Below are 17,953 nucleotides of genomic sequence, written 5' to 3' on the forward strand. Positions count from 1 at the left end.
GTGGGAGATTTTATTTTTACCTTTGGTTCTGCAATATAATTTCAATAGGACTTTAAAGATATTACCTGTAATAATGATTATTTTTAAAGTAGTATAAAAACTTGAGCTGTGCAATGGGGACTCACATCTGTAATCCTAGCTACTCAGGAAATCAAGATCTGAGGATCATAGTTCGAAGCCAGCCTGGGCAGGAAAGTCCATGAGACTCATATCTCCAACTAGCCACCGAAAAGCTGGAAGTAGGGCTATGGCTCAAGTGGAAGAGTGCTAGTCTTGAGTACAAAAGCTCAGGCACAGCGCCCAGGCCCTAAACTGAATGTGGATGAGGGTTTATAATCCTCATTATTTCTGACAGTGGCAATAGATTGCAAATAAAACAAAAAAAAAAAAAAGCCGATACTTTTTCCTATTTCTAATTTTTAGAAAAGATATACTATAAAAATATTTTTTCTTTAGTTCCCAGCCACAATAATATTAACCATATCTAGATTCCACTCCAGTATCAAAAGTGAAGAGCTTAATTCTCCACTTCAGTTGACACAGTCCTTCTAACAGCCAGCAATCCCCAAGGCACTTTCTAAGGATTCTGAGACTATTGGAGGAAGAATGGTCTTCGTGCCTATTGATCTTCTGGGCATACTTCTCAAACTTTTCAAATTAGACAGCGTTGTAACTGGATTTTCTGAAATTTCGTTTTCCGTGGCACAGCCCTTAGGTTAGTTTTCTTTTATTTTGAGCCACTCCTTCATTTCCAACTTGCTGAGCAGGCAAGCCACTGCTTTTGGTTTCCATAGAAACAGGATTCCTGCGGCTGTGTGCAGGCATTCTTGGTCCGCCAGCCTAGACAAGCAAGTGAAGAGTAGAACAGCTGAAAACACTTACAACATACCTGCACGTCAACTCTGTATTAGTGACATACGCGCCCCTCACCTTGGAAACCATCTTTTGTAAGATTAAAAATCTTCCCTAGTCAGTAGGCTGTTTGAAAAGACACAGTTTTAAAATACTAAACTTTCAAACAACAATCAGGGTGAAGAGACAGGGTTTCTGTAATAAATTGGGAATAGGTTGAAATGTTACATTGGAAAATGAAGAGATCATATGCCTTCTGGGGAATGTGTTTTCAGTAATTCTGCTGAAGGACAAGAGGAAGGAGGGATGAGAAACAAGCCAGTCAGAGGTGGGTAAAGAGGGAGAAGAAATTATATGCAGAAAATGAGGGCAGAAAAGAAGGTAAGGAGAGAAAATGGAGATGAAAAGAATAAGAAAAAAGAGCCCGAGAGAAAGAAGGAAAAAGAATATGAAGAAGTGAAAGAGAAACCAGCTTAAGGTAGAAAAGTTTGCAAAACTGAAAGAGAAGGGCAAGAAATGTATTTTTTGATACTATACTTTAAAAACCTACATAATAAAACCAACATTTATTTAAGAAGGCCTCCCCAGAGTGTTGGCAATCAACAGCAATGGAGCTAATACCTCTTTCACTGCGGCTCATTTGAGGGCCATCAGAATCTAGTTCTCAAAATCAAACTTGTTCTAAGTCCTTGAATTTTCCAAATTGTACAAACATGCTTTTACCACCCATCCACCAAAATACCGCCCATTTAGATCAGTAACAGTTTTAATTGCTGATTCAACTCTTTCAATTTCTAAAAATTATTCATACGGCTTCATCATCAAGAATTTCAATATCACGCTTTCCAGCTTTTGCCTTAATTTTTGTACTCTTCCTTGGTTTCAAGTTCCCAGTCTTCGTCCACTTCTGCACTACTCACGGCCCTCAGCGGGACGCTTACGTAGCTTGGTTTTTAGTAAAGATCTGACTCTGACTTCCTGGATGTTTCCTGAGGCTTTCCCTTTCCCTGTGCTGTGGCTTTCTCACAGTGATCTTGACACCTCTCTTGCTGGTCTCCTCTAGTGACAAGGGGGTGCTCAGCCCTGCTCAAGCTTCCCAAGCCCCAGCCTTCCCAGGAGCTGTACTGGTGCATGATCTTTGGTTCAGGTGTGTCACCTAGGTTAGCAAGGAAGGAGATGAGGGGCCTGTTAGTGGGTCATGGTCCTCCTGTACCAGAGAGGGGAATGACAAATTTGGAAGACTGTGATGGTAGTCCTGAATCTTCATCTGGGAGGATGGGGGACCCTGCACAGCCAGAGCCCAGCTAGCACTCCTCTGCCCCCAACTCTCCCTCTTTAACTCTCACAGTCTAAGGAAGACAGGTCTGCCTATGATTCCCATGTGAGTCATAGCCCTTCCTAAAGATGAGACCTGTTAATGCTGTCAATTCTCTGGCCACTCAGTGGGTAGTGGAGCAGGCCAGACTTCATAGATAACGACCGAAGCCGTGTGGCCTGAAGCCATTTCCCCAGAACTGGTCCACACCTATCTGGTTCTCTACCCTAGCCACTTGCATTCTTTGTTTCTTCATATCCTGCCTTCGGAGCCCATGTCTGGGGATGATACTGTAACTCCAAGCATATATGTAACTCCAGGCTCATATCCTAGGCCAACAGAAGCAGTACTGGCAATGCTCCAAGGGGCTTATGGCTTCTTTAAGAATGCTCAGACTCCAGCATGCACTACCATTTACTAGCTCTTCTAGGGTGATTTGTCTTGCGGGGGGGTGGGGGGGGGTGGTGGTGGAGGGAGGGGAGAGAGGGGTTAAATTACTAGAAAGGACAGCTTAAGTAGAGATTTCAGTCTGTGAATCTGTCCAAACCTGATAAACATTTCCAACATTCAGATTAGAAGAGTGCTGTGGTTTTGAGATATCTCTTGTCACTCTCCATTCAGCTGGTATTTCTTACAAAAAACACACTGACCTTACTCTAATATAATATGTGTGTGTGTGTGTGTGTGTGTATTAGATACAGTGAGTGTTGGTATTTGTGTGTATATAGGTGCCTGTCTTGGGCTTGAATTCAGGGCCTAGGTGCTGTCCCTGAGAATGTTTTGCTCAACACTGGCACTCTACCACTTGAGCCACAGCTCTGTTTCTGAATTTGGGGTGCTTAATTGGAGATAAGAGTTTCATAGCCGGGTGCCGGTGGCTCACACCTGCAATCCTATCTACTCAGGAGGCTGAGATCTGAAGATCGCGGTTCAAAGCCAGCCTGGGCAGGAAAGTCCGTGAGACTCTAATCTCCAATAAACCACCAGAAAACTGGAAGTGGTGCTGTAGCTCAAGTGGTAGAGTGCTCGCCTTGAGCTGAAGAGCTGAGGGACAGCACTCAGGCCCAGAGTTCAAGCCACACAACCGACAAAAAAAAAAAAAAAAGTTACAAAGCAAGAAACATTCAGTATTAATTTAGAGTCTAAATCGATAAGGAAAATATGAATTCCTTTTTTTAAAAACACCTTGTACAAACAAAATATTCTTCCTTCCAACTAAGAGTTGTTTGGTGCCAAGGTATGAAACCCTTCATTTTCACTAAAAAGGAATAAGCTACCTCCACACAGAATTATATGTTATGCCTACAAAGACTGTAATCAGTGTTTCTAAATTAAAAAACAAACCATTCTCTTGGAATATAGATATGGAAAACGAATCAATTATTTTTGTTACTTAAAACATTCCTTAGAACCAGGCATATGTGGCTCACGCCTGTAATCCTAGCTACTCAAGGAGGCTAAGATCTGAGAATTGCAGTTCAAAGCTAGCCTAGGCAGGAAAGTCTGTGAGACTCTTATCTCTAATTAACGACCAGAAAACTGGAAGTGGTGCTGTGGCTCAAGTGGTAGAGCTGAGGGCCAGCGCCTAGGCCCAGAATTCAAGCCCCATGATGGACCCCTCCCCCGCAAAAAAAAAATTCCTTAAGTTATAAAAACTATTATTACTGGGCTGGGAAGTTGGCTCAATGGTAGAGTGCTTGCCCTGCACGCATGAGGCCCTGGGTTCGATTCCTCAGCACCACATAAGCAGAAAAAAGCCGGAAGTGGTGCTGTGGCTCAAGTGGTAGGGCGTTAGCCTTGAGCTGAAGAGCTGAGGAACAGCGCAGGCCCAGAGTTCAGGCCCCACGACCGACAAAACAAAAAACAAAAAAACTACTACTACTACATGTAAGCTAGACAGGCAACCGACATAACATAATGCTAATGAATTTTCTCTAGTCTTCCACTCCTCTCAATTAGTTAACCACACTTACGACTTTTTGGGCCCACGTTAACTAGGAATGAACAAGGAGCTCAGCAGCAGAGTGGCTGCCTCGCTAGCCTGCAAGGGCCCAAGCTTCAATCCTGATTCACAAGATCTCCCATAAATAAATACGTAAGTACGTAAATGGATCTTCCCAAACACTAACACAGGGCAGAGAACTAGAAAATATAACTCTAGTCACTGTCAACTGCAAAAAACAAAACAAAATAAAACAAAAATAAAATGATTATTTGCATTTTCAAAGCTATTTATCAAAAAGACTTGAGAAGAGTGTAGCTCAAGTAGTATAATGCCTGCTTGGCACGTAGAAGGCCCTGAGTTCAAACCTCAGCACTGGAAAAGAAAAAAAAAAAAAGATTTGAGGACATTTATAGACCAGGACATTGGCACCTAGACAGAACATCCAAATGATAGAGCAACAATAATGACTTTGGAACAACCATACAGGCAAGATTATAGAATTTACACAGTCAACTTGACTCAAAAATTTGGTTTGCACAAAAGTAAATACACTGCATTCTTGATTCATTGTTGACCATAAAACTGTTTCCACAACTAAACTCAAATTGGAATTCATTATATGATGTGGAGAATGGGTGGTATGGTAGAGATAAAGAAATGTTATTCAGCTGGTATTTCTGGGAAGGGTTCTAGAAAGAAAATAACATTAACTATATTATTCAGTAAATATTGAATTGCTTAACACCAAACACAATCTAGTCCTAATACTTTAACTAATGTTTTGTTTTGTACCAGTAATGGGCTGTCCCTTAGCTTTTTCACTCAAGGTTGATACTTTAAGCCACAGCGCCACTTCTAGCTTTTTGGTGGCTAGTTGAAAATAAGAGCCACGGACTTACCTGCCTGTCTGGCTTTGAACCATGATCCTCAGATCTCAGCCTCCTGAGTAGCTAGGATTACAGGCATGAGCCACCAGCACCTAGCTCCTTAATTTTTAATAAGGGATTTCACTAATTACTAATATTTGCTACTTAGCACTTCTATATTGACTAATCAATTTTAAATTATATCATAATTTTATTACACAGTCTGCAAATTGCTTCAAATATTTAATGAAGGAGAATACATAAATAAAAACTACAAACACTTGCTTTAAATAGGAACATAGGAATTTAACTATGTGCATATACTCTGAAGACAAGCTGCTAGAATTTTTTTCTATTTATAAACTTTATAAAAAATAGAAACTTTCACCAGGTGCTGGTGACTCATGCCTATAATTTTAGCTACTCAGGAGTCTGAGATCTGAGGATCTGGGTCAAAGCCAGCTGTGAAACTCATATCTCCAATTAACCACCAAAAAAGCTCTGGCTCAAGCTGCTAAGAGTGTCAACCTTGAGCAAAAAAAAAAGCTGGGGAACAGCACGCATTTAGTTCAAGCCCCAGGAGGACTTGTGCATGCACACACATGCATGTACATGTGTGCGCGCACATGCACACACACACACACACACACACGCACACACACACACACACACACACACACACACACACACACAAACATTGTAAACTTTCACTAACAGAAAGACTGAGCTTTGGTACAGCATCTGACTTTAGCTACCCTTCCTAAGGATACAGGTTTTAGGTGGGTGCCATGACTCATGTGGCAAATGTAGGCACCCGCTGAACCCAAGAGATAGATCAGTGTTAAACAATCAAAAGACATCTTCATTGAAAATGCAATCTTACCTTCAGCTGTGTTGCAGGACCCTGAGACTTAGGTGGGAATGTACAAGGTATTCGTCCATGGTGGACATGGTATGGTAACAGGAGACTGGGGTCTAAGGGAACCCAGGGCACGGAGAGACTGGAAGGTATACTAGGAAGGTCACAGTGTGATTTGTGCAAATTATAGGCCGTTCTGCTCAATTTCCCATCCGAGGTCTTGTAGATCAGGAGCGAAGAGTCTTCTGCTGCATGGGACAACAGGTAGCAGCCCTCCTGCAAGCTAAGTTCACACAGTGAATCTCAGTTCACTGGCTTACTGTGTCTATTTCAACAGCATTTCCTTAATCATGATCTAGTAATAAAACAAACCAATTACAGGAATTGCGTACCACCTTGGAATATGCTTCTATGATTCATAAAAGTATTTAAGTGATTCAAGTTATTTTTGCATCTAAAAGGCAACTAATTTTTGTTTTCCTCTGTTTGGTTTCTGGCAACAAAGTCTCACTAGGTAGCCCAGATTGGCCTCAAACTTAGTAAGTGCCCCAGGCTAGCCTTGAATTCAATATCCCCTTGCTAGTGCATCTGCAATGCTGGGATTACAGGCATGTGCTACTATGTCCAACTTTTAATTCTTTTTCAAGGCAAGTGCTCTATCACTTGAGCCACAGTGCCACTTCACAGTTTTTTCGTGGTTTATTGGAGATAAGAGTCCCACGGACTTTCCTTCCCTGGACTGGCTTTGAACCACGATCCTCAGATCTCAGCCTCCTGAGTAAACTTTTAATTTTGATTCCAAAGTTCTATCTAGTCCTTTTCTTTTTACCGTGATACCATCTTTTCAATTTTCAATTATTTAATAGGAAAACAAAGGAAATGTGCAATTCTCTAATTAAATTCAACACTGTTCTTATTTTATATCTAACATGATGCAAGTAGGGATATAAAAGGGAATGTGATGTGTTCTCTCCTTTAAAGTGGTAGCAACAACTAATAGGATAATTACAACAAGGAAGCCAGAACACAGTAACATGGCAGCTAACAAGTAATGATTGTTCCCCTTCTTCCACAGCAAACCTTTGAGGCATAACATCAACTTTGAATTACAAATTGGAGATAAATAACCAAGCTAGAAATGTGAAGCAACTTGCCCTAAGTTCTAAGTCTGGCAAGCTAGGCTGTAGAGCTGGCAGTCAGACTCCTCTGCCACTGTCACAGTCATCGGTTATGTCAACATCCAATCCTCATTTTATTTTCTTTCCTAGTAAGCTTTAAGGGATTCAGTGTATCACCATAAAGAGCTAAAGGGATACGATTAATATGAGGTGCTTTCTTGGGATTACTCGCTCCTCTGGATCAAAGGGGCAAATTGAACAGTTCTTTCCTACATTATTAAAAATAAAGATTAATCATCCTTTAGCTATACAGATCTCCCAATAAGCCGAAAAAGCTATATTTTCATTAACATTCTAATGCCCAAAGTAATAGGTGTTGATAAAGGATGTCTGGAGAGTTATTCTTATCCTCTGGGGAGTTTTCTTTTATTCCTGCCCACGAATTTCCTTATGAAGAAATGAATAACTATTGGGTAGCAGAAATAAATGATGTATGTATAACATTGATATTTTTATCAATGAAAACCTTGTATCTTTGGAGGGTGCAAACTTCAAAATCAGCCTGGGCCCCAGTGAGCTTCTGGTTAGCATGAACGACATAATATCTCAAAAATGAAGCAATGTATATTGTCTTAAGTCACTAAGTTAGTGGTAGCTTGTTACACTGTGCAGCCTAATATCTTTCTTTCTTTTCTTTCCTTTCCTTTCCTCTCCTTTCCTTCTTCTTTTTTGGTTGTTGGCCTTGAATTTGGGGCCTGGGTGCTGTCCTTGAACTCTTTTGCTCAAGTCTACTGCTCTACCACTTTGAGCAACAGCACCACTTCCATTTTTTTTGTTGATTAACTGGAGATAAAAGTCTCACAGACTTTCCTGCCTGGCCTAGCTTCAAACAGCCATCTTCAGATCTCAGCCTCCTGAGTAGCTAGGATTACAGGCATGAGCCCAGTGCCTGGCTCTATCCTAATACTTATCAACTGACAAAATCATTCTTGCAGTCCTGGCTTTTAACCTATCTAACCCTAACAGCACATTTTCAAAGTTTCTAAGAATTTTCATCTAAGAAAACCTGAACATGCAAAATGTCCAAACACACTTACCTACTTAATTTCTTTAGAATGTGTTGGAAGATGTTAAATAAGCTTGAAATCCTGTTAGATAGAAGAAATTCATGTAAAACCAAAATGATAGCTCTTAAAAATGATAGCTTCTCGGGGCTGGGAAGGTGGCTCAGTGGTAGAGTGCTTGCCTTACATGCATGAGGCCCTGGGTTCAATTCCTCAGCACCACATAAGCAGAAAAAGCTGGAAATGGTGCTGTGGCTCAAGTGGTAGAACGCTAGCCTTGAGCTGAAGAGCTGAGAGACAGTGCCCAGGCCCAGAGTTCAGGCACCATGAATGGCAAAAAAAAAAAAAGATAGCTTCTCAAGAGAAAAACTGCTCTCAAAGACAAAAGGAGCTAGTAGATAATGTAAAGCAAAGACTGCCAAACTAATTTATAGCGAGATAAAATTGTATCTGCTCATTTTGTCATTTCTTGATTTCCATTTAAAATGATAAAGTATTGGGTTGTATCAGAGCAGTTGTAAATTTTAAGTGATGGTACTGGGCTTGAAATCAGGGTCTCATAACCTTAGCTTTTTCTGCTCAAGGCTGGTGCTCTACCATATGAGTCCCACCGACACTTCCGGCTTTTTTCTGATTAATTGGAGATGAGTCTCTCAGTTTGTTTCCCTAGGCTGGTTTCAAACAGGACCCTCAGATCTCAGTCTCCCAAGTAGCTAGGATCACAGGCATGGGCCATCAGCACCTGGTAGTATTTGTCTGTTTGAAAAATGATTTTCCCTGGGAGAAGTGACATAGGTTGAGTGGGATATGGAGGAGCTTTTCTAATCACACTTGTAAAGTTACTGCCCAAGAGATTCTTACTGAAAGATTCATTCTTAAAGGGGTGTACTTGCATATAAGACAATTAACCTAGGTCAACCCTTAAAACCGGAACTATACAGTTAATGTAAGTTAAGACAATTTCTCACTGTAAGTGGTGAGTTAAACAGATTCACTACAGATTAACAGACTCTTGACTCTAGCTCAGCCATGTGCTTTGGAGTGAGTCACTCTTAAGTTCCCATTTCCTTATAAGTAAATGGCAAGGACACCACTACCAGCCTTCCATGGCACATTGTGAGATGCAAATGAGACAACATTTTTACATTATTTTCCCTTGCATTTAGGCAATTTAAGAGTTCTAAGTATCAGCTAGGTATGGAAGCAAACATCTGTAATTCTAACATTTGAGAAACAGAGGCAGGAGGATCCTTAGGCCAATCTGGGCTACACATACACACACACAGAGTATATACACACATATATAGTATATATATTATATACATATGTGCAACCTTTTGCGGCATAACATTAACTTTGAACTATAAATTAGGGATAACTAACCAAACTAGAAATGTGAGACAACTTGCCCAAAGTTCTAAGTCTAGCAAGGCTAAGCTATAGACCTGGCAGTTAAACTCCTTTGCCAGGAGATGTGTACACATGTGCACACATATACGCACGCTCGCACGCGCATGCACACACACACACACACAGAGTGAGACAAAAAAATGAGTTCTGAGTACAATAGTACAACAGATTGATTCATGTGGTTCTGAAGTCTATAACAGGAAGGGTGAATGTTTAGAGGTTAAGAGGCCTAATCAGTGCACTGTCCTGAGAGCTGAGAGCACATGACTGTCCCTTCCCTTCTCACTCCTCCCTTTCTCTAGAGAGGGCTAAAATGTTTGTTTCCATACACTTCATCGTGGCACTGCTCTCTGGCTCTAGCCTCCTTACTTTGTCTGAAGGAGATGGACTGACAGTAATGGCATTCATAATTAATTTGGAAATAGAGACAATATAAAAGGATCACAAGCTGGAATCAGGGGGAAGCCTTACTATATAAAATGATCAAAAGTCTTGAGAATAAGCTGTTTTAACGTAGCTGGTATTTAGAGCTGAAGGAGAACTGGTGATCACACTAATGAGTTTTTCCAAATCCCACCACAAAATAAGCTTTCTTACTTGAGAGCTGAAAGTTTTTCTTTTAATTCTTCTGAGGTAATTTCTTCTAGCAGGAAAAGCTTTGAAGTAAATGCATCAATGTGTCCTAAAATAAAATAGAAAAGTTGAAAAACCCCAAGCAGTTGCATTTAAAAAACAAAAAAAACCAACAAGTTACTGAATTTAATTAAAGATGTTTTTACGAAAGCTTAATAACTGTCAGATTTCTACATTCTAAAAGAGATACACGTTTTTTATTAAATCTAAAAGTATATTTTAAAATGACAAAATCCCTATTATAGAAGAAATAACATGTCCATTCTAAAATATTTGCTGAATGCAGAAAGTTTCACATATGTCCAAGCATCCAAAATAATCTCTAAGCCTTCAATTTAGGAATTATAACTGCTCAATATTGGTGTTGCCAATTCCTATTAAAGTTGCATTTTTATGGAGTTTACAAAGGAAATAAGTACTTACGAAGACAAACTAAAATCTAAACCTAGAGACTAGGCATGCTCAATATATTTCTTAGACACATGTGGCTCTTAAGATAAAATTAGATAGCAATTATTAATATAAGCACACCACGAAGGTGGCTCAGTGGTAGAGTGCTTGCCTTGCATGCATGAGGCCCTGGGTTCGATTCCTCAGCACCACATAAGCAGAAAAAAGCCAGAAGTGGTGCTGTGGCTCAAGTGGTAGAGTGCTAGCCTTGAGCTGAAGAGCTGAGGGACAGCGCCCAGGCCCAGAGTTCAAGGCCCATGACTGGCAAAAAAAAAAAAAAAATATATATATATATATAAGCACACCATAAGATTTTCCAAGTGTAATGAAGTCTGCTCAAAGTCTTACCTAAGAAGGTAAGCATGATACGAATGTAGAATTCCGAAAAAACAAAACAGCACATTCTCAAAATGACATTTGTTTTTAAAAGAATGTCATTTATTTATTTTTAAATAAACAGGTTGAGACAGAACACTGAGGTGTTGCAATGTTGTAATATATGAAGGAAGAGTTACATATTAGATATTCAGAGTCAGAAACTATATAGTCAAGCTGGTTGCTAGAGGCTCACGCCTATAATCCTAGCTACTTGAGAGGCTGAGATCTGAGGCTCCTGATTTGAAGCCAGCCTGGGCAGAATAGCCCATGAGACTCTTATCTCTAGTTAACAGCAAAAACCCAGAAGTGAAAATGTGACTCAAGTGATTGAGCAGCAGCTTGAGTGATTTAAAAACACAAACAAGCGAGAGTGCAAAGACTAAGTTCAAGTCCCACTATGAGCACAAAGAAGGAAAAGAAAAGGTACTTTACATAGTCAACAAGGGAACTGTGCTAGTGTACCATGGTTAAAAATATCAGTTAACATAAAAGGAAAATAATAACCAGCTTGGATTTATTTTTAAACTTCTATTATTTTGTTGTCAAAACAAATTACCTGAAAAGTTGATATAAATCACTGGAACAACAAAAAAATTGCATGTAATTTAATACCTCACACTTTAATTTCATTTGCTCTATGCTCAAAAGAATTTAATGAGAAACATTTTTACCAGATGTCTTCCTTCTAAGACAACAAACCCATTTGTTCCCACCTACTTGTTATTTCGAATGCCAAGGCTTCGTTTTATCTCTGCCTTTCTAATACTCATTATATGGAGACATTTCAAATAAAGACACATTTTCATGATTTAATAACCATAAAACAGGACATTTAGTGCAGTAATATATATTTAGATGTTTACTAAATAAGCCTTTGAGAAGACTAACAAACAGTTCTTACCTTTTTAAAGAAACTCAATGACAAAAGAATGCATTAAAGTATAAGTCAAATTACATGTGTCAAAAATGACTCCTGAAGGAGAACTCACTCTTAGCAACAGAGCTTTCTATCCGGCAGTCCTCAAGTGAGCTCTGTGTATGGCAGAGACACTTATTTATCTCCTTTGGCTCTAGGGGCAGCTGAGTAAAGTTTGGAATGGCATAAAAGCTGTCTGGCCACACTGCCTTGTAGTGTCAGCAATCTCTTTTGAATATCACAGTATAGTGTACAAATACCTTAAAGATATATCAAAGCTGGAAGGGACTGCTTGACATAGTACAAAGAAAGCCTTCATGTACATTCATTCATTTATACATAGAAGCACATATACATATATACATACAAGCAGCCTTAACTTTGGACATATAGCAGGTCCATAAAAATGAGCATACATGTGGCTCCATGCATACAATTTTAATAAGCAAGGAGAAAATGATTGCACTTCCTTTAAATATCTAGTCAAAATATTAGAAATTCTTCATCAATTATAAATATAAAGGGAAAATAAAAACTGTAAAGTATTATTTCCTATTCTTCAAAGCAATTCAATTCAATGTACAGGATCAAATCTTTTCTTTTTGTCGCTCTTGGGGCTTGAACTCTGGGCTTGGGCGCTGTCCCTCAGCTCTTCAGCTCAGGGCTAGCGCTCTACCACTTGAGCCATAGCGCCACTTCTGGCTTTTTCTGCTTATGTGGTGCTGAGGAATGGAACCCAGGGCCTCATGCATGCGAGGCAAGCCACTCTACCACTGAGCCACCTTCCCAGCTCTATTTTCTTTCTTTCTTTTTTTGTACAGGTACTGGGGCTTGTACTGTGGGCTTAAGTACTGTCCCTTAGCTTTTCTGCTTTTGAGCCACAACTACTTCCAGTTTTTTTTTTTTTGGGGTGGGGGGTCCAGTCATGGGGCCTGAACTCTGGGCCTGGGTGCTGTCCCTCAGCTCTTCAGCTCAAGGCTAGCGCTCTACCACTTGAGCCAGAGCGCCACTTCTGACTTTTTTCTTTTTGCTTATGTGGTGCTGAGGAATCAAGCCCAGGGCCTCAGGCATGCAAGGCAAGCAATCTACCACTGAGCCACCTTCCCAGTCCCTACTTCCAGCTTTTTGGTGTTAGTTGAAGATAAGATTCTCAAGGACTTTCCTGCCCTGTTGGCTTTGAATCATGATTTTCAGATCTCAGCCTCCCAAGTAGCTAAGATTACAGGTGTGAGCTACTGATGAGAGGTAGGGGCTGGTGGCTCACGCCTATAATCCTAGCTACTCAGGAGGCTGAGATCTGAGGATCACAGTTCTGAGCCAGCCTGGGCAGGAAAGACCAGGAGACTCTTTTCTCCAGTGAACCACCAGAAATCCAGAGTGGAGGTGTGGCTCAAAGTGGTAGAGAGCTATTCTTGAGCACAAAGAGACTCAGGGACAGTGCCCAGGCCCTGAGTTCAAACCCCACAATTGACAAAGTTCATAATGAACCATGTAGCATCTCTAATTCCACTTGCTATTTTGTGCAGAAATGGGAATTAATCAGAAAAAGGAAAGTACGAAAGTACAGCATGGAAATATTTTCAATTAAATTTCAACATGTACACACACACACACACACACACACACACACACACACACACACGCGCGCGTGCGCGCGCGCGCGCGCGCGAATTAAAAAAGAGAATAAAGATTTGTATAACATACCAACATAAAAGGAGCAGTTGGAATGCAATAAACTTTCAGTCCATAAGCGACAAAGTTCACTTTCAGTTAGAGCTTCAACTCCGTAACAACCTTGATATTCTAGTTTTGGCAGTACATACACTGGAAATTGCTGTAATGCAAGACAACACTTTTTCAAATGTCATTTATTTACTTTTAATTATAAGTACACTGGCCTACATAAATCTTGGCCAATTTCAAAATACTTTTAGGCAATCACATTTCATCCTTTTATATGGAAAAGCGTTCAGGCTGAAAAGATGGATATAAATAAGTCTGATGGACAGACTCAGGAAAAGGTGGGTCGAGAAAGAAGATGCTTACCTGAGAGGAGAATCAGGGGCCTGAGACCAGCTTGAGCTACATAGCAAGAACCTGTCTTATAATTCTTAAACAATACACTAATAAAAACTGCTTGAGAACTTTTTCTAGTTATAAAAGAGGATCACATACTGGCTCTACTTCTTGATCAGAAAAGTCCAGAAGCGAGTGGGGCTCATGCCTGCTATCCTAGCTACTCAGAAGGCTGAGTTCCAGAGGATCACAGCTCAAAGCTGGTCTGAGAAGAAAAGTCTGCAAAACTCTATCTTCAAAATAATTACCAGGCTAGAGATGTGGCCCAAGTGGTAGAATACTAGCTGAGCAACCAAGCTGAGCAAGTACCAGACTCTGAGATTAGGCTCCCTCAAATAATAACAGGGAAGAAAAGTATGATAGAATGGAAGAAAGATGCTCCCTTCTGATACAGAGAAATGACTTACAAATAAGAACATCTATTTAAGGGCTTCTGAGATCACCTTGCCTTCGTCTTAGCACCCTAACATCACTAAAGCTGAAGAGATCTGGGTATTTTGTTTTTGTTTTTGCCAGTCCTAGGGCTTGAACTCAGGGCCTGGGCTCTGTCCCTGAGCTGCTCTCTGTGCTCAAGGCTAGTGCTCTACCACTTGAGTCACAGCACCACTTCTGGCTTTTTCTGTTTATGTGGTACTAAGGAATCAAACCCCCAGCTTCATGAATGCTATGTAAGCACTCTACAACTAAGCCACCTTCCCAGCCCTAGAGAGGTGTTTTTTTTAAAAAATAAGTTTAAATTCAAAGATCAGTCTAATCAAAATTTATAAAGAAACTGACAGTAGTTTATAAAATTATAGCTAGTTAAAATAATTACTATTATGACATGATTATTAGCAATGAGAAAGTATGTATTTCTTCAAATAAAGGCATTTATTTGAAAAAAAAAAGAAGATGCTTAAACACTGCTCACACCCATGGAACACATTGGTATGGTTGGTTCATTTCTGTCAGGGAAAGTGGCTGAAGGGCAGAATCCTTGGACCACTGCCAGTCTCACAAGGCTTCAGTGGTATATGCTGTATATGCTGGGAAGCAATAGCTGTATATACCAAGAATTCTCAAAAGCATAGAAAAAGAAGGACTTTTTTTGGTCCTTTTAGGCCTTCGTCACACTGTCCAGGTGTAAATATTCTGAGTAGCTTTTTTTCGCCCCATGAATGGATGAGAATACCTATCACTATCTGTGGATATCATTATCTTCATTAATATAAAAGGCTGGATTCTAGGTAACAGGCATTAGACAAACTATCCATGAATAGTTTACTGGTCAGGACACTAAACATTCATTAGTCTAAAGGAGGATATGAAAAAAAAATGCATTATCTGTGAAATAATATGGTACTGATGTTCACTTGCTAATGTTGCTTTATGTCTGTCAAAACATTTTTTTTTGTGGGTGAGCGACTGGACCTAGGGTTTTTTGTTTTTGTTTTTTTTGGGGGGGGGTCCGGTCATGGGGCCTAGGCCCTGTTCCTCAGCTCTTCAGCTCAAGGCTAGCGCTCTACCACTTGAGCCACAGCACCACTTCCGGCTTTTTTCTTTTTGCTTATGTGGTGCTGAGGAATCGAACCCAGGGCCTCAGGCATGCAAGGCAAGCGTTCTTCCACTGAGCCAACTTCCCAGCCCCTGGACCTAGGGTTTTAAGTGTGCTATGTAAGCACTCTATCACTGAACACACCTAGCCCCCAATTCTATTCTGACCAAGACTCTATTTCGAGTCACAGAAGAAACACACAGTTTAAAGAGCTTACTCAAAGTGATATGTTAGCCCTTTAAAAGGCTACCCAGATACTGTAGGTAACCACAAATAACAGATGAACAGATGTGAAAATATTTCTTCAATGTTTCTGAATTCCTGACTTTCAAGAGGGTGATATAACTTAGCCTTGGTACAGTGGTGAAAACTCAAATCATGTGAAGTTTCTATTATCAGTACATGAAAAGTATAGCTCATATAATTATCTTTGAGTTTTGTCATTTTACTGTCAATATGAACATGAATACACTGGTTAAGTAGGCAGTGCCCAAAGTTTTACATTTATTATAGGGATCATACTTAGAACAGGAAGACCCCTAAAGTGTCTTTTCAAAAAAAAAAAAAAGCAACATTATGCTTAGAAATATTGTTAAAATAAATTTATTGTATACTAATTATTTGACAAATGGTAATCTGCATGTGATTTTGTTTCCTATCATTTTCGAATAAACAGAAGCTAGAGATAGAGAACTAAAGACTGGGAGGGTTAAGAAATTTGATTAAGGACATATCTGATGTATAACAGAATTAGAAAAGAAGAATTGGTACGGGTGGGACAGTTGGTGACAACGATGAGAGGCTAACACTGATAAGATGTAAGCAGTGCACTGGCAAACTGCAAAACCACTTACAGATAGTTAAAAAATTCCCTCTTGAATCACAAATAGCTAAAATAGCAGCAGTTATCAATACATTTTTATATATATCCTAAAGATATATATTGCATACATGCCTAAGTGTGTATATATATATATATATATATATATATATATATGTACACATACATATGTGTAATTTCTAAAAAGCGCACTATGTGCATATTCTGGAGAACTTTTTTTGATAAAATTACTACTCTTATCTATAAAACTAAAGTCCTAAATCTGGTTTTAAGTTCTATATGTCTTCTACTGCCATCTCCAGGAAGCCAGGAGAAAAGCCTGAATATTTTCTCTTTGTTTAGCACTTGGAACTTTTTTCTCATATAAAGATTAAATTTACTGGCTGGGAATGTGGCTTAGTGGTAGAATGCTCTCCTAGCATGCATAAAACCCTGGGTTCAAATCCTCAATACTACACACACAGTAAAGGCTGGAAGTGGTGCTGTGGCTCAAGTGGTAGAGTGCTAGTCTTGAGCCAAAGCTCAGGGACAGCGGCCAGGCCCTGAGTTCATGCCAGGACTGGCAAATAAATAAATAAATAAATAAATACGTTTACTATTTCCTTGTCTCCTTGATAGGGGCCCAATCCTCCCTAAAACAACACTCTTTGGTTATCTCTGCCACCCTTTCACATAAACTCCTCCACCTTTACCTATACCCTGAAAGAAGAATTTCACAGCTAGAAACCTTCTATCTGTTCTACAAAGAATAGTTAGCACCTTCAAGAACCTTTATTTTGGCCCCAGAATATGAATGTAAGTTTTAAATAAAACTGGGTCAAAACTTTTAAAAACACAGGGTATGTGGTTAACGGTGACAGGTAAGACCTAATCATCCAATGTTATCTGGCTTTCATAATTATACACAGAACTCATAAATTGCAGCTTGATCTGTGGTCCAAAAGAGCCTCTTATTTCATTCCATCATTTGAAAGTGCTGTTTTTTTCGTTTGTTTTGTTTATTTGGTGGGTCATGGGGGTTGAACTCTAGGCCTGGGCGCTGTCTCTGAGCTCTTTCAGCTCAAGTCGAGCACTCTACCGCTTAAGCCACAGCACCACTTCTGGTTTTCTGGTGGTTAATTGGAGATGAGTTGCATGGACTTTCCTGCCCTGGCTGGCTTTGAACTGAAATCGTCAGATTTCAGCCTCCTAAGTAGCCAGGAATACAGGAATGAGCCACCAGCGCCTAACAGTGCTTTCTGTAGCTCTGTAGCTCTGATTCTCTGAGTAAAGATTTGATGAGGAAGCATAATTACCCTGAGAACAAAAATCTTTACTTCAGTTATATAGAATTGAAGTGCCAAGGGGAAACAAAGGGGAGATGAAAGTTCTTGAACCTAGGAGATCAAAGAAATTTCTAAGAATTTTAAAGCTTTATGTAAGAAGCTAATGTTTAAATAGGGAACATGAATAAGGTTGCATTTCTACTTTTTTTTTTGGGGTGAGGGGGCAGTCCTGGGGCTTTAATTCAGGGCCTGGGTGCTGTCCCTGAGCTTCTTTTGCTCAAGGCTAGCAGTCTACCAAATGAGCCAAAGTGCCACTTCTAGCTTTTTCTGTTCATGTGGTACTGAGGAATTGAACCCAGGGCTTCATGCATATTAGGCAAGCACTCTACCACTAAGCCATTTTCCCAGCCCCAGTTGCATTTCTACTTAAA

General features: G+C 39.9%; 1 protein-coding gene across 5 annotated transcripts in view; it reads right to left on the reverse strand.

Annotated features, from left to right (window-relative positions):
* Positions 1 to 253: 253 nt before the first annotated feature.
* Positions 254 to 17,953, reverse strand: part of Ice2 (interactor of little elongation complex ELL subunit 2) — a 39,414-nt gene continuing 21,714 nt past the window's right edge. For 4 of the 5 annotated variants that reach the window (XM_042687391.1, XM_042687393.1, XM_042687389.1 and 1 more), the window contains 5 exons: positions 13,511 to 13,640; positions 10,027 to 10,111; positions 8,053 to 8,103; positions 5,862 to 6,120; positions 254 to 840 (listed from right to left, as the gene is read on the reverse strand). In XM_042687391.1, coding sequence (XP_042543325.1) covers positions 712 to 840; positions 5,862 to 6,120; positions 8,053 to 8,103; positions 10,027 to 10,111; positions 13,511 to 13,640 — 654 coding nt within the window. In that variant the 3' untranslated portion in view covers positions 254 to 711. Of the gene's footprint in view, positions 841 to 5,861; positions 6,193 to 8,052; positions 8,104 to 10,026; positions 10,112 to 13,510; positions 13,641 to 17,953 lie in introns of those variants that run through there. The other variant, XM_042687392.1, reaches the window with a different exon arrangement.

Source organism: Dipodomys spectabilis, unplaced genomic scaffold (assembly GCF_019054845.1).
Source record: "Dipodomys spectabilis isolate Male_0828 unplaced genomic scaffold, ASM1905484v1 ptg000108l, whole genome shotgun sequence".
In the NCBI taxonomy this organism is placed as follows: domain Eukaryota; kingdom Metazoa; phylum Chordata; class Mammalia; order Rodentia; family Heteromyidae; genus Dipodomys; species Dipodomys spectabilis.